Source organism: Ambystoma mexicanum, chromosome 7q (assembly GCF_040938575.1).
Source record: "Ambystoma mexicanum isolate Mex_15411 chromosome 7q, UKY_AmexF1_1, whole genome shotgun sequence".
Lineage (NCBI taxonomy): Eukaryota > Metazoa > Chordata > Amphibia > Caudata > Ambystomatidae > Ambystoma > Ambystoma mexicanum.
The window spans coordinates 20,657,638-20,681,356 of NC_090941.1; the positions used below are offsets into that span (position 1 = coordinate 20,657,638).

The 23,719-nt window shown below is 46.6% G+C and overlaps 1 protein-coding gene across 4 annotated transcripts in view; it reads left to right on the top strand.

The window, feature by feature from the left end:
• Window positions 1-23,719, top strand: part of NIT2 (nitrilase family member 2) — a 717,582-nt gene that overhangs the window by 520,081 nt on the left and 173,782 nt on the right. For all 4 annotated transcript variants that reach the window (XM_069639171.1, XM_069639173.1, XM_069639169.1 and 1 more), the window contains one exon: window positions 8,350-8,405. In XM_069639171.1, coding sequence (XP_069495272.1) covers window positions 8,350-8,405 — 56 coding nt within the window. The remainder of the gene's footprint in view (window positions 1-8,349; window positions 8,406-23,719) is intronic.

Below are 23,719 nucleotides of genomic sequence, written 5' to 3' on the forward strand. Positions count from 1 at the left end.
AGATACAAAATCACCTTAAACCCACTGATGATTTAATCACCAACGAAGACATGTAATTCTTCGCCTTGTTGTGACCATTGTGATTTTTTGTGCCATAATCAAGGATATGGATTGCCTCGGTTTGTCTCAACCTTTTCTCTCGGTCCCCACCTTACACAAGGCTTTGTTGAATCGATTACACAGTACTTGAAAGAAAACCTATCTTTATGATGTGTTTCTTCTAAATGCTTGGCCATAGAGTGCACTCCATCACCATTTTTGATCGCTACTAAATGTTTTAGGATCCTCCATTTTAACCTCCGGGTTAGTGCTCCATATGTACCATAAGTTACAATCACATCTCGATACATAAATGCCATACTTGTCAGCCATTTTTTATTTTTACTATTTGACCTGTGCTCGATGCTGATATTGTTCAATATTCATCCCATATTTACAGACCTTAAATTTTTGACATGTATTAAACCCCTCCCTCAACCCCCAGTTTCTTCATAAGCCAATCACTCCCTGATACTGAATTAGATTATAAAAAGGCTGGAAGACAATTTGAATGGAGGATGCCTTCCTAAATGGCACAGTGGCATGACTCTCAATATGTTGCTTGATATCTTTCTCTCGTTAAAGGGTACCACTATTTATTAGGCACCCATCTAACGCTTGATGCATCATCATTAAAAGTGGTTATGAATCTTAATAGTGCCATGCTGTTAGGCAGAATCCTGTGCAGTTCCCTTAGGCTAGCACTACAGAAGATTATGACTACAGGTATATGCAATACATCCCCTTTGGTATCAGTCTGTACCGCAAAGATTTAGTTGGTAGCTGTGGCTGAGCAGTCAGACTTATCTCAAGAGGGAGATGAGCAGTATTCAGGGTTTACACAATACGACTACAGTACTATGGAACAAGGAAACACTGACCAAAGATTTGTATCAAAAAGAATATATATATTTATTTTACACACTCTTAAATTCACACACAAATCACTATCCTTAAAGCAAGTTAAAACAGTCAAGAAAATTATACACAACTCCCTAATTAAATTGTAGACAAGTTTGAGCAAGATTGAAAACTGAGCAAAACGGCACAGTGTAAACCAAGCAGAAATGGCACTCTAACAATTTCTTCAGAGGGTGGGAAAAGGACAAGTCATACAGAGTTAGACTCCTAAACACGCCAGCAACACTTCCCAATTAGATTGTGAACAAGTTAGGCAAGACAATACTTCAGTATGAACAATACTTTGATGAAAACCAAGCAAAATGGCACTTCAGCAATATAGAAAGGGGAAGGAAAGGTGGTTATAAGAGTTTAGGTGCACCAACACATTTCTTAGTGAGAAGCAATCTAGGGTAGGCAGTTGTAACAGATTTAGCCAGAGTCAAGAGGCCTGTGCCAGAGTCAATGGTACAAGGCAAGTGCCCAGGATCAAACTGTTCTAGTAGCTGCAGTCAAGTCTTTGTTTAACGAGTTGAAAAGGCGGTTGCAGATGTAAAAAGATAATGTTAGACGAAATGGGCGGCCAACCCAAAAGGTAAGTAAAGGATTTAAAACACCTTTAGCAGTACCCAACGAAACGGGGGCCCTGGCTGAACAATGTACCTTAAAAGTGGAAGAGGCTCCTGCAGTGGTGGTAGTTCCAGGCAGTTCCTGCAGTTCGGGAGATCCAGCAGAGGAAGAGAGGCTCTCGTCATGGAGGAAGGTTCGAGTTACTGCACTGCCCAGGAATGAAGCCAGCCGCGGTGATGCCAAAACGAAATAAAAGGTACGCTCCTTTAAATCGCGGCCGTGGTGGACGGGTGCCTGGCTATCCGGTCTCCTAGTGCTTGGCACTGGCGATTCGACCAAGGCAGGTCCTGGAGGGCGATTGATGAACTGGTTGGCCCCACCAGCTCAAGGGAAGAAGACTCTTGCAAGTGAAGATCTTCTCGAGTCATTGGAGAAAAGTGGTGAGGATCTGCAGCAGGGCTTCACCGGTGGTTCAGTCGTTGCAGATGTCTTCAGCTTCTCTCCTCTTCTGGTTTCTTAGTTCCAGTGGCAACGTCTTGTCCTCCAGTCCTCAGGACCCTGCTTTTATGCAGAAAAACCCCCATTCATACAGCCTAGCTGTCACTCACACAGTGGGGTGGCTTTCCTGGCGGGATAACCCCCAGCCTATCAGAGCAGAGTGCGACTTGGGTTGCCTAGGTAAACCTGTCCAGGGTGCCTATTCCCCCTCCCACACATCCTGTCTACCCCAGGCTCAGTGGCGCCGAAAGGAGGGCTTCTGTGCAGAAGCCCGCCAAAAGGACGAACAAAGGATCCCCGACCTGGGTTAGGATTTCAGAGAAAGACACGAGAAAGAAATATTATCAAAGATCTGGCAATAAAAACCTACCGGAGTAAAGTTAATATAAAAATAAACCGGCAGCATGTTAGAGGCTGTCAGTAAAAGTGATAGCCTCGTGCAATGGTAAAATCCCATAGGGAAATATTTGCGGTCCAATATTTACGGTAGTAACCACTGCAACCAGCCAGAAACTTTGGAGAGAGGGACTGTACGGTACCCTCTCAAAAATGAACACCAGGGAAAAACTATTAACCCTTTCCAGTACTTCCATAGTAAGATGGGTTGTACTGGTTTTGTTCATAATTATTGACTAGTAAAGTCAATGGGGACTTTACATGCCCTGGGAGACAGTAGTCAGTCCCAGGGTATGGAGTCTGTTTGGGGGTCGAGGTGACACCCCGGTGTTACTGCACTGAGGGTGCTGTGTAACACATGTAAAAAGATGATACCTATGACGGTGAGAAAAACCCCATAGACCATAAACACACAAAATAGCCTAGAACACACATCAGCAACCTGTCTAAGAGTGGGAAAAAGAGTCTCACCCTTAGCAGAAGAAAAAAATAAACCCTTCAAATCCAGCAAAGCTGCTGGGGAACTCTATAGGTAAGGGACATTAGCCTTAGAAGAGAATTCTCCCTAACCCATGCCTCCCAGAATCAACCGATTTGTGCCTGCTTTTGTATTATCAGAGTACTTATTCGACTCCGCTCATGTACTTGTTATAGGCACGATTGATAACTTGTTCCGAATACCCTCGCTCTCAAGAAATCTCACTGCAGCTGTTCTGCATTCTCTACAAATGTGGCATCTCTGCTACAGTTACGTTTGATCCTTAATAAATCCTCAAATGGGATGGTACAGTGAGGTAGGAGGTGCAAAGTGGACACAACCAAAGGCCGTGGGCACTGGCCATAGCCAGTGACCATGCCTAGTGGTCCAGTTGTGCTTACTAACATGACATCTCCAATGTGCTGAATTTTCTAGGGTTTTTTTGCGATAACTCTGATCAACTTAACTAAAATGTAACTTTCAGTGAATATAAACAAACCCACTTGTACATCATAAGGGCAGTGACAAGCATAGTTAACATTTTCCATTCTTGTGTAAAAAAAATCAGGCCACACTACCTGCAACTCGCTCTCACTAAATTCTCTCCTGCCAGATCCCTTCGATCCTCTGGCTCCAATTCTCTGCTGGTCAAACCCTTCTCCAAGCAGAGAGCTGGTAGCAGATCTCTCTCCTCAGATGGCTCCCTCCTCCTGTAACAGCCTCCCTCTCTGTCTTGAACAGGATCTCCTCAAATTCCACAAACTTCTCAAGAATCTTCTCCTCCTCCTTCCCCCTCGCCCTTCCATGCTAACTCCCCTCAGTTGCTGAGACCTACTGGGTTCTGACCTTCTGCCCAATCGCCACCAGCATCTACCCCCCTCACTTACCTCCAGGCCCCCTCCCGCCCCCGGGCTGTTACCGTCTTGCACTTACCTGTTATCGCTGTAATAGGCCCCTTGGCACTCTTCCCCCCCCCCACTGGGGGACCCCCTAGCACTTACCCCACACCCCCTTTCCTTCCTCCCTCTCTGCACTTGCGCGTTCTGAATGATACAAGGCCTATTAGGGCTGCGTCTTTTTTCTATTGATTGTGGTTTCTGTATATTCATGATTTCTTCCATTTTCCCTTCTTGCCTTGTGGCGCTTTGAAACGCTATTCTCGCTCTATGCGCGCCTTACAAATGCCCAATAAAATAAAAAATAAATAAAAATAAAACCCTCTTAATCCCCAAACTTTCATCTCCACTTGGGCCCACTCTGCTGCCACTATTATATCTTTCTGCTCTGGTGTTCTTTCAGGGCAGTATACTATATGAATTTGGTAGGTTTTGTATTCATTGCGACTTTTCTGAAACCTCCTGATTTCAAACAGTAGAAACAAGAGTGTATCACTTTGGATATAAATATTTGGCAAAGCAACACTACTTTCGGGGATTTGTAATGTGAAAATTCTACATCCCCCACCTTGATGCCTAATCTAATGGCACAAACACTTAAACATTTCTCTAGTTTCTGTTTAACAACTGTATCTGTTAACAAATGGGTATGTACACATGAATTCAACATATGCTTGACTGTACCTACAATTTAATTTTTGTAGGTTTGGCATCGTCCTAAATTCTTATACATCTTTGGTAAAATATCTATGGTTTATGCAGTGTCTTACACTGTTATATCTCCCACCAAACCAATTGCAAAAGTCAGAATGTTCACACCAATATACTATGGTACCTGTTTTATGCCTGGCTATAGGATCAACACTGCCTTATGACCGGTAGACCACTAGTGGCGAGAGACTGGCTGCAGCATCTGTGTCTCTGGATATTATATTTTGATATGCAAGTATTTCACTTGAACCCTGGCCTTGATTCGTACATTGATGTAGCCATGCTCTTTCTTGTGCTAAGCACCCTGGAAGTGAATTGGCCTCCAAACCACAACCCACAAGCATTTGCTGAGGCCATGAACTCTAGTCACCCGCACACACTTGTTAGCCTTGATGCTCCTACTAGAGTAATTTGTAGCTACATTATTGAGTTTGTAAAGCTTCCTAGCATTGGCTATCTCAAAAGGCATGCGACACCAGCTGCAGTCATGCTCTCTACTCCCTCCCGGGCTAATTGTTGGCTGTGATTGTGGCTGCCCACCAAGTGCAACTCAAAGCAGCTCTTACATTTCACTTATCCAGATGCACGATGTGTCTGAGTCACTCCTCTGATATCTTTATTTGCCAACGTGTGTTTCTGAGTCGGTCACAGCGTAGGAGGCAGACTTGGAAAAGATGGTGGGTTTCTTTGTTAAGAAAAAGAAAACCCAGTACCACCACACTGTTGGGGCAGGTAGGCTGCTGTTGTAGCAACCGCCTCACATAACGGTCTGTGACACACACAGATATGACACACCTTTAGCCTAGCAAAGTCTGAACTGGAATAGCCCACACAACATTACCATGATATTTTAAATGCCAACTGTGCGCTGAACGCCTATGCGTAACTGATGAGGCAAATAATCTCACACCACAGCCAGAAACCTTAACTATATTTTTCTTCCTCCACACCTTGCCCTCAACAATTAAAAGGGCACATCTCCGATGGTGATATGCAGCTGGAACTGCATGGACACACTCCTTGTTAACACAGCAGCATTGTAATCTGCGCTTTTCTCATTCACCATGTGTACAGGCTCAGTTTTCAAGACTGAGTCCATTTCTCACTTCTCAATACTCTTCTTTGTTTTTTTTTCACTTTAATGAGCTGTTGGGCTAACCCTTCCCTTATGAAATGCACAACTCTGCATCCTTATTACAAGTCTCACTGTCCCTCACAATCCCCTCGCAGGTCATGTACACTGGTTAATTTCATTATATATCATGTTCCTTCGTGTTAACGCGAAAGTAAGATAAACTGCCTGCAAAGGGATTGTTGGACCAAATCCATACACGGTGACAACATACGGTCACTGAATCCAGGAATCCCAGTTTGCCATCTACCTTGACACATAGTCAAACCCTTTGGCATCAGAAATAACATTTGAGTGTTGGTGATCAGTGCAAAAGATTAAATGAGCCCCACACAAACCCGTTGAAACTTTCATCATCACAGAAACATGCCAGTGCCTCCTATTTATTCACGAAATGCCTTTGCTCCAGACCATTTGTTACTTTGGAAGATTGTGCTGTAATTCCTTCTTTTCTCCCTTGAACGTGTACAGGACTCACCTAAGAGCTGTACCACTTGTGAAGGTGGTAATTATGCTCAGTGTGGTGACCTCAAATTGTGCCAGATGTCGAGAGGTAGCTTCAAGCATATTGAAATATATGCAGGTTATGTAAACTTGTAATTGACCACAAACAACTTGTCCTGCATATTCCCTGCGAGAATTGTGTTTACACCCCCAACTTCAATGCATCCGTTATCTTCTATAGGGAAGAGCTTTGAAATATTAATTTATTGGGCGTCCTCCATCCTTAATACATTTTTTCCTGCCACCCCTTCTTAGGCTTTTCTGGCTCCATATGGAGCATTATGAACATTAGGTGAGGCAGTCGAGAGCTGGTCTGGATTACTGAGGATTCTGTATCGAACCGCAAGTACAATAGCATAAATTGTAGTTTGTGATTACTGGATTAACCCAGGGGGGAGAGAAACACCAACCCTTGATAGAAGAGAACACCAATTAATACTGGAAGGTGCAAGTAGATGGCATATTGCAGAATTGTAAAAACTAAATGTGGTGTGGCAAACTTTGACTTGAGAAAAAGGAATGAGGGAAACGCTGATGGCACATTTGGGATATGTGGGATATGTTGCAATTTCCCTAAAACCCCCACCCCAAGCTCTATAATAAATATATTGCCACCATAATCCCCGGACACCCTGATCGCACAAATTTCCACTGCTCTCGCAAAGCCCTACTCATGTATGCAGTGCCTGCTGATAAGTCTAAACCCTGAACATACCCGATTGTTGCCCTAAATTAAACATAAAGGCAGGTCAGGCACAGCGACTTCCAACACCGGGAAAGGTAACACAGTTGGTAAAATGCAGGGAGCAGCATGGCATACAAACACACACCATCGCAACCAAAGGCATTTGTTCTTTTCTTTCTTTTCTGCATTTTTAAAGCACTCACACAGTCCGGGGGCATCGAGGCACCGTTACAGGAATATGTGTTAGTTGCGTATTTATAACGCGCTTTATACCCAGAGGATTCGAAGCACGGACCTGGGGATCGAACCTGTGCTGTTTCGTTTCGTCTTGCTTACATGGCGAGCACGTTGCCGCAGAGCTATCCTCCCGGTTGTTGATGCATTTAATTATACCTCATGAATCGGTCGTGTCACTGAGTGGACACACCCAGTCCTCAGGTTTTCTCTTTCAGCCTTGATCCCACTGTAAATGATGAATGGAACCAGGGGAGTTGCTAGGTCTGGAAAAGACCCGGGGCTAAGCTGATGTCGGTACTGTTGGGACTGGGGGCTAGCTAGTCTTTTGGCTGTAGCTCCTGAGATTCTATCCGGGGCTACAACCAAAAGATCAGGGGCTATAGCCCCCTTAGCCCCCCCCTAGCAACGCCCCTGAATGGAACAAAACTCGAATTAATCTGTGGGGGAAACGGTTGTACAAAACCAGGCAGTGAGCTAAGACCTCCTAAACCTGACTCGACACTAGTACTTCACATTTTCATATAGAAAATGTTAGAACAATGGAAAAGGGCTGAACTTATCCTTTATATATAGAGCCTCTAAATAGTAAAAATGTACTCAAATGTACTCATGTTTTCAGAATGATTGTATATTCGTAAAATCTTGCCTGGCATTACTATTCTGTTGATCAACAAGTTAAGCCCTCAACAAATTAACTTCCTTTCACAAAGAGTTTATCAAGAAGTATTTGTTGATCTACAGCACAGACAATAGCTGATAATTGTAAGAAGACATGTTGTAAATTTTTGGTTTATCTGCAATCTGGAATAGGTCCTTTTTAAATCGCAGAGTCTGTAATCTTCATTTTGGAGCCAGGATGAGCAGCTGGAAATCAGACGGAAAGGAGGTGAAGATTTAAATGGAGGATAAAGGAAAAAAAACTGGTCCTCAGTGGATTAAGCTTTTTTCCCATTGCTTCTAAATTGTGTTAATGCCACCATTGTTGTTTAATGTTGTCAATGTATAGTTTCCAGTGCAGGGGTCTACAGAGTTGTTATGTTTGTTGTATTGCATAAATAAAATTAAACTTGGGCACTTTTTTGGCAGACCCAATTTGTTTGTTTTAGGATTATATTTCCCTGTATATTGAACTCTTAGCCTATGACTGTTTCCATACTATAGGAGTGTGCTGTTATGGCAATTCATCTACTTTTATGGCATTCATTGTTCTAATGAAAAAAAGTTGTGTTCATATCATGTTTATACCAGTTTTGAATGGATGTTTTTTGATGATTAGCTTTTCCTTGTTTTCATAACTTTTTAGGGGGGAAGTCATAGCTAAAGCTGGCCACGAAGAAACAGTCACGTACACAGATATTGGTAAGAAATGTATTTTATGTTTGCTGTTATTTTCTTTGCCAATGGTGGCAGAAGCACATGTTTGTGAAAAATGCCCAACAAGAGTGCCACGTCACTGGCTTATTTGGGTGCTTCCCACATGATTTTTTGAAGGTTTCTTCCAAACAGGTTCCCCCATGCTCATCCAGAACCATCAAGGACAACATTGGCTCTCTTGCCCCGCACTCGCCGATTTTTGCAACCACTCTTTCCCCGCCTCCATCAAGCACTCCCTTGTGTGCCTCCTCCTGAAAAAACCTTCAGGAGACCCTACCTGTCCAGCCAACTATCGCGCTATTTCAATCACCCCCTTCCTGGGGAAACTGCTGGAGAAGTTGGCCTTGCCCCAACTCAACTCGTACACTGAACTTGTCGGTGGTCTCCACGACCATCAGTCTGGATTCAGAGCATTCAGAGGCAGGGAAACCTCTCTTCTGAACACTTGTGAAGAACTGGTCATATCCCTGAACTCCAACTCCCCAGCTGTCTTCATCCTACTTGATCTCTCCTCTGCTTTTGACACTGTCAACCATTCCATCCCCATACAAAGGCTCCATGATACCCTTGGTATCTCGGAATGGACACTGGAGTGACTGACCTCTTTCCTAACGGGTCACTCTTCCCAAGTCATCCTGGGCACCTTCTCCTCTGCTACTTCCTTCTCCACCTGTGGTGTCCCCCAGGGTTCTGTCCTCTCCCCCTGGCTCTTTAACACCTACCTTGCTCAGCTGGCACTCCTCATCTCCTCCTTCTCCCCCAACTTTCAGTGTTATGCAGATGACACAACTCTTTTTCAGACTTCCTGCTGACTCACTCGCACCTTTCTTCATCCCCGACTGCCTATCTGCCATCCACGCCTGGTACACTTCCAAGAATCTCTGTATCAATGCCATCAAACGGAGATCCTTCCGATTGGGACCCCTGCTCCCTCCTCTTTCCCTTCTCCCTGGCCACCCTCCATGGGCTCTCCATTCTGCTCCTTCCTGCTCCTTCTTCTGAAGCCAGATACCTTGGATTCATCTTTGACTCCCCTTAGCCTTTCTCCCCCACACAGGACATTGCTAAGAAGTCCCACTTTCAGCTCTTCCTTCTCAAAGGAATTCTTCCTTTTCTCACTTTCACCCAGATGCTCAGTATTTCCTGAGCCTGGTTCTCTCTAGGCTTGACCATTGCAAGAGCCTCCTCCTTAATCTTCCTTCTTCCACTTGCGATCCCCTTCAGCTAATGCAGAATAGAGCAGCAAGACTTATCCTTAGCCTTAAGCCCAGGGACCACATCTCCTGCCCTAAAAAGTCTTCACTGGCTCCTGGTTGCTGCACAGATCAAATTAAAATCCCTCTGCATCATCCACAAGGCTGTCTGGGGCCAGGGACCACACTATTTGCAGCTCCCCCTTAAAAAATACTCTCCTTCTAAACCTCTATGTTCCTCTGGCACCAACTGCTTGTGTGTAAAGCGTTTTGCTAAACAGAGAGCAGGAGGTCATTCACTTTCCTCAGCTGGAACACTCCTATGGAACAACCTCCCGCTCCCTCTTCGTCTTGAGCAGGACCTTCTTAAATTCTAAAAGCACCTCAAGACTTTCCTCTTCTGCTAATCTCACAGTTGCTGTGATTGGTGTCTTTGACCCTTATGCATCATCTAGGCCCTCGACCACTCACGCCCAATCTTCCCAGCTTCTGTCTACCTTGAGCACTTTCCTCGGCACACCCTGTGCCCTGGAGACTCGCACATTTCCACCCAATGCAACTTCAGGCCTTATAGCACTTACCATACCTTGCACTTCATCTGTGGCTCAACCACGAGCACAGACACCTCAGCACCTACTCCACTGCCCTCTTCCTTGCTGCACTTGGACGTTCTGAATACTCACAAGGCATAGTAGGTGTGTCTGTTCCTTCCCCCGCTGTATTTATATTTGTGTATTTTAATGTATGTCAATCCCGGGGGCACTGCTGCGTGGCTTAAGCAATGGCCGCCGCCTGAGAGCGCTCCTTTGCAGGCTCCGACATCCTGTATAATATCCTGCGTATGGCGGCGGGGTGCAACCTCGGCAACAGATACAAACACTGAGGAACCCCAGTGGATTAATCGGGGCCCCCTCGCAAGCCCCTGGCTCTCCATAGAACATAGCTCCAGAGCGTCGCTGTGGGGCCGGCCTTGCTGCCGACACTCCAACATACAGGGCTGCCCCCCCTCGTGGCGAGCCCGGCGCCAAACTAGATTTTACTCTGGTCAGACGCTGCCTCCTGGCGCTGTAACCTGGGCTGCCCGCCTACCAACAACATACTGGGTCCTTAACTGCTGGCCCACTGTGGGAGAACCGGGACACTACCGCCTCTCCTCATGGACTGGACCGAGGCTGAACCTTGCAGAGCGGCACGCGAGGAGGCTTCCGCGGGTGTAGCCGCTTGCCCTGAATCGACTGCACACTTGGTTCCGCTGCGGCTGGAAACCCACGGCGGGACATCGACCAACTACCCCCAGTCAGCGGACCAAGGAAGATCCTTGGGTGAACGCGTGCAGCTGCCGCGCGACGGGCGCTCTGAAAGTGGGGCCTTCTGATGTTGCTGCTGTGCTGATCCTGCGAGAGGCCTACACGTGGAGACATCGGCATCAGCATAAACACGGTGAGTCGGTGCGGCCGGGGGCCCAGCAGGGGAGACACTGGACACCCCACTCATCAATCCCTCAGCCCCACCCCCCCCTCGCCTGAAGCACACGACGACTGGGTGACCTCCCCACACCCTATTGTATAGGACCATATTTCTTCCCACCCCAGGCTCTCAACATAGAATACCACACCACCGGGTGGGGCCCGGAGCATGGCGGGACTGCACGCGCCTGGGTCCAAAGGCCACCTAAAGGCCCTCCAGTTTGGCAGCCAAGGGGGGGGGGGAGAAATAAAATTGAGGGGGGGTTCTGGAAACGACAGCTAGTAATATAGAGGCCTCGCGGTAAATAACAGACACCAACGGGGGCCCCCAAGATCCAGGAGCGGCGAGGTTGAGGCCCTACATAGGGGTTCTCTCGGGAATTGAAGCCTCCTCCACCGGACATGCCTCTGGTCCTGACATAAAACGCACAAGTCTATCTGCAGTGGGCCTAGCAGCGAGGGCATCACGACATTAGGGTTGGGAGTACGGGCGTAGGCCCCGAGGACATTGGGGCTCAAGAGTTCCTGCAACACTTTCTGTTGGATGCTTGTGGCGAATCCCTGGGGATGGGTAACCCCAAAAAATAATCAAAGATGGAACAATTTGCTAGATCGGACCGAGAACCGCCCCCACAGCAGGAAACACCAGGCCAATCCCATCTCGACATCTCGGTCCTAAATCAAATATTATTAGCACTAAAAAGTAGCACTGATAACCTCAGAGCTAAACTAGTCGCCCTAACCTGCAAAGTTGACCTCTCTGCGGTCCAAATGGATACTGTGTGGCAGTGGCGGAGGCGGAACAACAGATCAGGGACGGAGAGGATAAAATTGCAGAGCTCCAGCGAGAGGCAGCCACCCTACAACAAACAGTAAAAAAAGTTGTGGCGAAAAATGACTATCTTGAAGTGAGATCAAGAAAGAACACCATCCGTATCACTGGGGTGACAGAGAGTACCCCTATAGATAACATAGAGCTCTTCTTGGAAAAACTGCTCAGGGAAGTCCTTGATAACCCGCCAGTCACAAGCCTGTTTATGGTGGAACGGGCACACCGCTCACTGGCAACAAGACCTCCGCCGGGGCCCCTGAGCGAGCCATCATAGCACAAATCTTTAACTACAGAGACCGTGACATCCTGCTTCGGGCGGCAACAGAAAAAGACGCTGCAGTGGGGCTCTGCGACCATATGCCTGTTTCCGGACTTAAGCCAACAGGTGCAGGACCAAAGATAGACCTTCCAAAACGCTAAGAACATCCTGAGAAAGAAAGATATACAATAATTACCTTTCTCGAGTTTCCCCTTTCGCTCCTTCAGGGCTTTCGCCGTCATGGACATGCAGTCCTCACACTCTGAATAATGGTGTGAATAATGGTGCTCGGACCCCAAGCACCATAAACAGACCCTGTGTGGATCCGTTATTGACATTTTTTTACCGCAGTCTCGACATTTCTTGAAGCCGGATCGTGGCGTTGTCGGTTCTGATGAAGAAGCAATCGAGAACGATAAGGAATATTTGAGTCGAAATAGATATCAAACTTGACTGAACTGAGCAACGACGTTCCGAGGCCCCACGAAGCGCAGAAAAACAGAACTGAGCAACGGACGCAGCGCGTGGCTATTTATGGGCATGGTGACGTCGGCGCCGATACGGTGGCCGTCGAGGGACATCGATTCGGCGGACGTCGACGTGCAGCGCCCTCTACAGAAAAAATTTCCGAGGCCAGCAAGCTGGAAACGTATTATCAAAGATAAGGAATACGTCGGAGGGACATCCCGTCAAAGAACGTTACCAGGTAAGAAGTAACTTGTTCATCTCGCCGGATGGGGCATAGACAGATATGGCTCACCCTACACCACACACTCGTGGGGAGTGGCAATGTATATACATTGCTCCTTAGAGTTTAAACTTCATGATCTGATAGCTGACACGGAAGGACGGTTTCTCCTGGTTGCTGGGGAAATGGCAGGGTGGTCTTTTCTTTTTATTAACATATATGCCGCTAACAATGACTGCCCGGACGTCTTCCAAAAATCTGCAGAACATGTACGCACCTTCCCGGACTTTGAGGTGGTATGGGCTGGGGACTTTATTATCTCCCTCTCATTAGATCTGGACAGATCCTCATCCATCCAGACGACCCTTACAAGGGCTGCCCAGAAATGAAAGGCCATTGCAATAGACTACACCCTCATCGACACCTGGCAACTCCTCCACCCAAAGGGTCGGGTATTCACCTTCTACTCCGGGGTCCATGGTAGCTCCTCTAGAATTGACTACATCCAAATGTCCCCGGAGCTGGCCCGTGTAACCCATAGGGTACAGATTCTCCCCCGAGCCTTGTCTGATCATTCCCCAGTCCTGGTACAGTTCACAGGACCTAGCACCCCACATAAACCGCTTTGATGGAGGTTTAGCGCTTGAGCATTAGAAGACCATGCTTTTCGAGGGGAAATCCGCCAAAGTATTACTGAATTCTTCCAGACAAACGTAAGCTCTGTCTCAGACCCTGGGGTGGTTTGGGAAACCTTCAAAAGAATTATCTGAGGCTGGTGCATGTCCAAAGAAGGGGGAGTCCTGAAGTGTATGCCCAGGTCCATCTCGATATTAGAAAGTGAAATCAAAAAGCTAGAGACCCGGCAGGCCCAGCAGGACCAGGTCTAATTGGGGGAAAGGAGGGAAGAAATGTATGCTGTGATGGCCAGAGAGGAGCGCTTCCTGGGGGACCAAATTGTAACAGTAATGTATGGTGAGGGTGATCGTCCATGTAGGACCCTAGCATGGGCAATCGGGCAGGAGCAGCGTCCCGATCCGATAGTTGAAATAGAAATGGGGAATGGGGAATACACTAGGGACAATGGGAGAATCAATGAAACATTCCGTGAATTTTATGCAAAGCTATACACCACCCAGACCACAGCAGCCCACAATAGCATCACACATTACTACGACAGAATAGCATTGGTGCTGCTAAACTATCCCCCCTCGGACGAGGAATTCCTTAAAGTAATCCGATCCCTCCCAAATGGTAAGGCGCCTGGAACCGATGGGATTACGGCCGAGCTATATAAGGCATTCCCTCATCTGCTCATCCCCCATATGCACAGTATGTTTGAGGCGGCCAGCGCTGCAGCCACACTCCCAGAATCCACTAGGACGGCCCTAGTGACAGTACTTCATAAACACGAAAAAGACCCCAGCAAGTGCTCCTCCTACAGGCCCTTTTCCTTGATAAATACAGATAAAAAGATTCTAGCCAAACTCTTTGCGGATAGACTTCTCCCATTCAAGCCCAGCCGAATCCTCCCTGACCAAGCAGGGTTTATACCTGGCCGCTCTACACAAAATAACCTACGGAGATTATTCACGTTGATGCATAACGTGAACCCGGACATCCCAATAGCAGTGGCCGCTCTAGTCGCTAAAAAAGCATTTGACTCTGTCGAGTGGCCATTTTTGTTCGAGGTGCTTCATCGGGGGGGCCTGGGCACCACCTTCCTACAACTGGGCACCACCTTCCTGCAATGGGTACACCTATATACGGCTCCAAGGGCACTTGTGTACACCAACCGGATACAATCAGGGGCAATATTTCCGTCTCGTGGCACTCTAGTACCCCTTCTCACCCATCTTGTTCACTGTACCTATCGAAACCCTTGCATGCTCACAGAGGAGTAAGCATTCACTCGCATAACTCTATCGTCTCCTTATGGGCGGACGATATGTTAGTTTACGTTAAACATCCAGAAACTAACTTAACCCATGTGATGGAGGAGATTACTGAATTCGGGGCTCTATCAGCGCTGCGGATCAACTGATCCAAGTCAGAGGTTCTCCCGCTCAAAACCTGTACAACCCAACAAAATATCGCAGACTCCTTCGATTGGTGCCCACAGGGGATCCGCTATCTGGGCATCAGGGTGTCCACGTCCCCCACTACATTATAGGAAGATAACTATGTGGTGTGATGCGTGGATACACCTTGCCATCGCCCAGGCAGCCAGGATCTTGCTGTCTAAGATGGTGGTCCTACCCAAACTACTATATATTTTCAACAATGTGCCGATATGGCCATTAGCGGGTTTTTGGACCCGACTCAGGAGCATGATGAATAAGTTGATATGGGCCGGTGGGCAGCCCTGGGTATCAATCGACACATTGTGTCGCCACTGTTTGCTGGGCGGATTAGATGTGCCTCACCTCCCTCTATATTACCTGATAGCACAGGCACAATACACCTTCTGGTGGTGGACCCCCACAAATGACTTGCCACATACGCTCTTGGAGAAAGAGACAATTCGGCCCAACGATATGAAGGGTCTGCTGTGGGGCACTCGGGTGAAACACGTCAAGACTGAGGTGCAGCCTCTGGAGATTACACTTAAAGCATGGGACCGCTTGGCGCACTGGGCTGGCCTGGAACAGTGGTATTTCCCCCTCATGGCTATTTATCACGTTACAGGTATCCCACTCACACAAGAGGAAATATTTCCGCAACACTTTACAAACTTACACATCGACACGGTGGGGGATATGACACCCCGTGGCAGATTTACTACATGGGAAGAACTCAAGGGTAAGGGAGAGTGGACCCCCATAACGATGCTCTTGTATTATCGGTTACGCGAGGTACTATGATCCAGGTGGTCGGACTTTCCAAACAACTTCTATAATGACATATGTCACCACACCTTTTATCCTCAGGGAAGTTGGGTTCCTCTCTATATAAAGTAGTACAGTCGCATAGAACCTCTCAGCCGAAAACTTACACGGACAAATGGGAGGGCACAGTGGGATAAAATATATACACAAACCAGAACCTGGCCATAAACAATAGATTTCGCCTGATACATTTTTAATTTCTTCATCAAACATATTGCTCTCCACTCCGCCTGAATAAGATCTACCCAGACTATACTATGTCAAGGTGCAAGGTGAGAGAAACGCAATATATCCAGACGCTCCCATCCAACGGTAGGCCCAAGGAATACTGGTCTCCATTCTGGGCATACGTAGCTATGAGAGCAGAGGCCATAGCATCACCCACCCCACAAGATTAGTCCCTGTGGTGAGTGCTCTGTTTTCCCTCGTCTATCATCCAGAAATTATTTAGACTGTGATAAACTCAAGGAACTCCTGGCAAATGTTTTGTGAACTGGCTGGTCATCAGCCGGCCACCCGAGGGCGATGTTTACCCTGATGGACAGGTGGAAGGACTTGAGACACTTGGACTATTATTGTACCTATAAAAAAACACTTGCAATCCCCATTGAAGATTAGGAAGGTAGAGGGGGGGCGGGGATTATGGGACTATGGCCCTCTGTTTTTCCAATTGCCTGTTTGTAAAGTATACTAAATAATGTTAATGAAAAAACAGTATGTCAATCCCATGTTCTCTCCCTGGTGCCCTGTGGGCGCTTTGAAACTGAATTTATTTGCTGTATAAGCACCTAACAAGCAAACAATAAATAAATAAATGTGATATATAACATAAGAAAATCACAGGTCAATCTGCGTGATTTCTTCTTTCCTGTGCCTATAAATTCAAATGACAATGTGTTATTTGTCATGACCTCTACAGCGCCCAAATTAGTTAACAACCTGGTTTGATTAATCCGCTCCTCGGTCTAAAAAGAAAATGAGTCAATATGTGTTTTTGCGTCCTTCTGATTATGTTCCCACCTGAAAAAACAGTGTCAAGAGTCTTCTCTAATTCCCAATTGCCTAATTTGGCTAACTAGAGCCAATGGAAATTCTACTTTGACCTAGTCTATTTATAATCCTGACCTACCACTATTCTAAATAATTCCCTTCCTAGATTTTCCGCAGCTACACTAAAGAAACCTGCTCCCTCTACAAATGCCTCCTAGTGAGTGAACCACAGTTTGAGGCGTCCGTCATTCCATAGACGCAATGTTGAAATTGCTGAATCTCAAGTCGTTATAGAAGTTCTAACTCATTGAAATTCTCAAAATTGGAGTTTCATTTGAAACGATTTGCTCATGCTTAATCAAACATGTGTTTGTATGTGCATGTTTGTGTTGTAATATTATATGTGGCTGTTAAGATGGAATTTCAGAATTCGCCCTGTGGACAGATTCTGAGAGGCCATTTTATTCTGGTGAACCGGGATTTGTTGGTGGACCTTACAGGAAAATAAATGTGTGTTCAAATACTTGGGGCTTGTATGATGTAAGGCGTTATGAGTAAGGTATAGGATCTTGTGGGTGATTCTTTAGTTCTTTAATAAGTGATTCAGGTGTTCCAGGCTAGTGCATATTGGTCCTGCCGTCTAACCTTGCAGACCTGCCTGGCTGCCTAGTTCTGGACCATTTAGTTACTTGATACAAATTAATAGACAGGGTCTTGCATGGTTGTATCGGCCGTGTATCAGACCTCACTTAGGGCAAAAGTAGTGGTGACGTGTTAATGAGTGTGTCCTTTTCAGGGCCAGTAAGAAAAAAATACAATATGTACAAATGTGATTCTCAAGTACAGTAGGCTATATTTATCATGAAAGAAAAAAAGTAGTAAGATTTTGAAATGGTAAATGGTGAATGCTACACTAGCAGTGACTCAAAGAGGACAGTGAGGTGTTTTGATGTAGCAATCAGCAGCTTTAGATGTAGCCTATACTTCTAGATGGTGAATTTATATTGGAGCTTCTGAGGAAAATGTGTATACAGTGATTTTTCCAGCGACAAATTATACAAGATGCCCCCTTGTTGGAGCAAAAATAACATTTAACTCCATTTTATCAGGAATTTAAAAATCCATTGGCTCCAAACACTGTACAGATTTAGAGAGATTTGGAGTAATGCGACACCACTCCATAGCTTATCGAAGCAGTAATACTTTTCACACCTTCAATTACAACGTCTGTTCCTCTTAATGCCAAAACCAATTTGAAAAACGGAGCAAAATATTAGTCACCACCGTCCAAACAGCAATAACAAAATCACACAAAGATCAGTCAGGATTTTCTCCAGGCAAAGACGTGGTGGTGACTGGTACCAGTAGGGAGGTTGTGATATTGCATCTCTAAATGCTAAAAGGTATATGGTACTCTGCAGAGTTGCTTGTTCTTGAATTGTCAACTCAATATTGATGAAAAAACGTAATGCTAAACCAATGGGGAGAATCTGAGCATGCCATTTGATCTCAGCTGGGTAGCTCATGGAACAATATGTCAGGTTAGTTTGTTGGCTCACTCACCATTCACTCTAGTATTGTTTGTCAGCTTCACACACCATTAGTCTTTCTACTTGGATGTAGTTTACCAACATGGTATTCTGCTGTCAGGAAGACTTCCAGTGGGATCTCTATATGGCAGTTAATCTAACAAAATGTATGCATCACTGAAATAGAAATGTTTTGGTACTTTCTCCATTGCCCCTTTGTGTGGGTGAATGAACACATCCTGTTGCAGCTGTTTTAACTGTCTGTTGTCCATTGATGGAGGGATTGAGGTGGCCTCTTGATAAAGCCTAGTGGGTGTCCGTTGGTAACTATGTGCAGCATCCAAATGCCTGAAGTAATGGAACCCCATTGACTCTTGTGACTTTCGATCCGACCAACCACCACGGTGCAGCGAGAGTGGGGGATCCAAATGACTAGTTTGATATGTTGTCTAGTGCCAGGATTGCCCAAACCCCAGCACACGTCCCCTTTCTATAGTGTACTTGGCTGAAGATTGCTAATAGCTTGTTTAGATGGAGTGCAAGGTGTAGAGTGATGGGAGGTATAACCTCTGCCTGAAGACCCCTTGAATCTGCAGATGCCTACCTGAAAGGTTTAAAAGGGCTTTCTACCCAGTCTCTTTGGGAGCTTATGGCTTTGCCATATAGTTGTCATACGTTAACCTTTTGTTTACTGAACTTTATTTAATTTTCCAATGTTTTACAAACTTTGGTTAACTACAAGGAAAATTGTCAGCAAGAAAGGAATATAGACAAGTGTCAAGAATTCATTATTTAGGTCTTGAGCGTGACATAACCATTCAAGATTTCCTGCAATTAAATGTTGCCCCTTGTTCCATGACCAACCCCCTCCCCCCCACACACAGAATTATATTAAGGCTTTAGAAAGTACTTCATCAACAGTGGGGTTGTATGTGTTTGCTGGTATGTTTTGACTATAAGTGGTGAATGATTCTCAGTTTTACATTTTGTCAATTTATCATTTTGGTAGGCAGCTATTATTACCATAGCCTAAATGTTGCATACTTTGCCTCACCAGAATGGCAGTTGTGAACCCTCTGTTTTGTTCCATGCTTGATCTAACATTAATCTAGCTGTATTTAAGAGTTACGCAAATAGTGTGGCTGTCATTTTCGCCTGAACCGTAAAGCCAGTGTTTTTCTGTTTCTCAGAAAATGGTCTGGGTGAGCTGTATTTTAGTGATATACCTAATCCTCGAGAGGACTTGACCAATGGATGTGTCCCATTATGCCTGTATCTAAGCATCTTCTCCAGCAGAGTGTTGATTGCGAAGGGGCAAATTGATTTAAACGCTGGGGGCTGTAGTACCATCTCAATAGAATTTCTTTGAGCGCTCTATAATTGTTGTACATCTTGAGCTCTTCTGAGCCCTTTCGCATTTTTGTGTAACCATTTGTAAAATTACATCTCCACTCCAAATTCCCTCTCCCATTTCACTTCCCATTTCACTATATAATGGAGTTTATCTCCCTGCTGTTTTCCCTCAAAATAGTTTATAAAGCTTTGAGCTCCACCCTCTGCCCTGGTTCTCCCTGAATGGTGGCTGAAATGCAGAGGGCTCTCTTCCTGCTGCCCGTGTTCTGGGGTAAGCAATTCAGTGGCTCAATTCACTATATCTAGATCTTTCACTTTATGGTAGGCCCCTGCTCAAACAGGAGAGGGCTGTCCTCCTTGTAACAGTTTGCTAATGTTTGAACCTAATATTCTCATCAGTGAAGGGCTCTTGTCTTGTCCTGGTGTGATTTCTTTTTTTTTTTAATTTAAGTTTTATTGGATTTTCAACAATACACCATACTTGGTTTACTATTACACATATGGCATTAACTGGCAATTCTATGCATTACCTTAGTGAACCACAGTGAGCTTCATCCAATAAGTATAACTATTTAACCGAACAAGTTGTTCCCCCCCTCCCTATAACCTCCCCCCACCCACTCCCCGAGCAGTTACTCAGTCATGAGTTGCACAGTTTGTATTATTCAGATGCTTTCAATTGTTGGAAAGGGTATTAAGTCTGCAAACTTATTAGTGTTCGTTAAGTTCGAGTAGCAACGAGACAGGAGTCTCAGGATCAAGGGCTCCTCAGTGGTCTTTTCCGGGTTAAGAGTAATAGTGTCACGCTTACCGGGAGACCGGGGTTCGTTGCACGCGCTTTCCCTTCCTGGCGTCTCTATTCACGCTTCCACGCTTGGGGAGGCGCCGGAGGGAGAGCTTCGGGGGCCCAGGCTGCAGCTCCTCGGCGCATGCGCGGGTGACCGCGATCACGGTTCCGCGCATGCGCCGTGGATTGGGCGCCCGTGATTGGAGGGGCTTGCTTCCCAAGCCTCGCTCTGGGTCCGCCGGTGCCCAGCGACGATCAGCTTGCGTTCCAGGCCTCGCGGGCGCCGGTGGCCCATAAAAGGAGAGCGAGGATCGGGAGCAGATCGCTTCTCAACGCGTTCTGTTCCTGATCGTGTTTGCTCGCTTACCTTTTTCTCCAGTGCCAGTTTCCCTTGGTTCCTGCCTTACCTGGGGTTCTCCTCTCCTGTTCTCTTTGGTCCTCCTCTTGCCAGCTCCCTGTCCTGCCCCGGGTCCCTCTAGATTCTCCCTTTAGGGTTGCAGGGGTTCTCAGCTTTCCTGGACTCCTCTTCTTGCCTGGGCCACGCCAGCTTCGCTCCTTCCCGGGTTTTCCCGACTCCTGCCTGGCTAGGCAGCCCTGCCTTGATTTTCCTTTTCTCCTGCTCCACGCCACCCTGTGTTCTGTGGTCATCCTTCCAGTGTCTTCTCCTGGTGTACGCCTCTGCCATCCTTGGACTCTTGAGCTCCTCAGCATCCAGCACCTTACCCTGGTGTACTCCTCGGCCATTTCTTGGACTCTTAAGCACCACAGCATCCAGTGTCTTCTCCTGGTGTACTCCTCTGCCATCCTTGGACTCTTGAGCACCACAGCATCCAGTGTCTTCTCCTGGTGTACGCCTCTGCCATCCTTGGACTCTTGAGCTCCTCAGCATCCAGCACCTTACCCTGGTGTACTCCTCGGCCATTTCTTGGACTCTTAAGCACCACAGCATCCAGTGTCTTCTCCTGGTGTACTCCTCTGCCATCCTTGGACTCTTGAGCTCCACAGCATCCAGCACCTTACCCTGGTGTACGCCTTGGCCATTTCTTGGACTCTTGAGCACCAAGCACGTCTCGGTCCTCCTTGGACCTTGGAGCTCCATCGTTTCAAGAACTTGTTTCCTTCAGCCTCTCCTGCCTGTGCCTGCACAGTCCTGACGTCACGGTAATCAGGAGAGAGCAGCCCGTGACGTTGGGAATCGGTCCATCTTTTACCCAGTACCCATTCTGAGTGGAGGAGAGGCTGGTTCCTCGTGTCACCAATTCTTCTTGTCAGTCTGGCTGCCCCGTCGAGATCAACCAAACCTACAGGTACGCAACATTTTCGTGACTCACACCTTAACAAATAGTTGGTATGTTGTGGACACTTCATTCTTCCTGTGAGTCATTTCGTTCCGGGCAGCTTTTCCGTGGAGGGCAGCCGTAATTCGCTCCATGGTGTATATGTTAGTCGTCACCCCTATCCATTCCTGCAAACTGGGAAGTGTGGCTGCTTTCCATTTGGTGGCTAAGCATGCTCTTGCGGCTAGCAGAAGTGTGGGGGCGATGCCCTTTATTTTGTGCATTTCACCCTCGGATTGTTCGGAGTCAAATAAGACCAGAAGTGGGGTGATTTCCCTTGTGATCCCGTCTACCCTTTTGATCCAGCTGAGGACTTTGTTCCAGTATGTCTGGGTGTTGGGGCACCCCCACCACATGTGCCAGTAGTCTGCCCGCTCCCCACACTGGCGCCAGCAAAATGGGCTTCCTGTTTGGTACATGTTGGACAGTCTGTGGGGGTCATATTGCTATCTGTGGAGAAGCTTGATGGCATGCATCTTGTATTGTGCCGCTATTGATACTCGTGCAGCTCCTCCACAGATAGTACTCCAAATGCTTGGTTCTATTTCTATGCCTAGGTCTTTTTCCCATTTTTGTTTAAGATTATCGGTCGTACCTCTGCCAGCCTCTACCAGTGTTTTATACATGCTTGAGATCAGGCCCTTTGTCTCTGATATTGTGTCTAGGAGCTTCTCGAAGGGGGTGAGTTCTCTTTGGATTTTTTGGGTCCATTCTTTCCTCATGAGGGTACCTTTTAATTGTAGGAAAAGGAAGACTGAGAGTGGCCGTATCGCTAGTGCTTCTTCAAGTTCAGTTATTTTAATATAAGTCCTGTTTCTCCACAATTGCCCCACCCTTCCCAGGCCTGCATCAAACCATGATTGGAATCTTGGACGTTCATGGATTTCTTCTTGTATCCCTGGTGATCATATGTGGCTTAGTGGGGAAGGCCATGTAGTGATTCCCTTCATACCTGGACCTTCTCTCCAGTTCTCCCATAATGTACCTAATATCGGGTGGGTTCCAAGTCCTGGTGTAATTTCTAATTCAAAGTAGCCAATAGACTCCTCAACCCAGCCCAATTGCGGGGTTCCAACCCCTCTCTCGAATGGAATCCTCACTTGTCTCTATCTGGGATGACCTAAAAAAGAACTGCTGATGCAGAAGGATACAATGCACTCCTCCTTCTCGATCTATCTGCGGCCTTTGACACCATTGACCACACAATACTCAGGAACAGGCTCCGCCCCCTAGGCATCAACGGTTCTGCCCTCAATTGGATCTCCTTATTAATTTCTAACAGCTTGCAAATCATTCTCCCACTTTTCTCTTGCCCGTCACAAAATGGGCCCAACAAGGAGCCTCCATTTCACCCCTCTTCTTCAACATCTACCTAAACCCACTGCCAGCTCTCCTTCACTCACACAACCTTACCTGCTACAATTAAAAGGACAACACCCAGATCATTTTCAAAATTCCCAAGACTCCAGCCTCCCCTCTTCTTGACCTCGCCTCCTGCCTCTCGAATATCGACCTATGGATGGCAACCAACCACCTTAACCTCCACCCAGGCAAATCAGAAATCCTAATGTGCAGCAAAACTGCTCTCATTGCTCAACCATGGCCACATGCCCTGGGAGCCCCTCCTGCTGCCTCCACCTCTGTTAAATATCTGGGATACATCATGGGCACAGACCTAGCTCTCTCCATATACATCAGCTCCATATCCAGAACTTGGCACATCCATTTAAGCATCCTAAAGTGGATCTTTCTCTACCTGCCCTATCCTCAAAGAGTCTCTGCAATACTGGCAATGATCACCTCACGCCTAGACTATTCCATGTCCCTCTATCTCCGTATCCCAGCAAACTCCCAACAAATCCAAAGCTCAGCAGCCAGACTGCTCCCTGCCTTCTTGCTCAGAGAACATATCACCCCCATCCCCATAGTACTACACTGGCTGCCTATTAGCCTAAGAGCAACCTTCAAAGCCATTTGAAT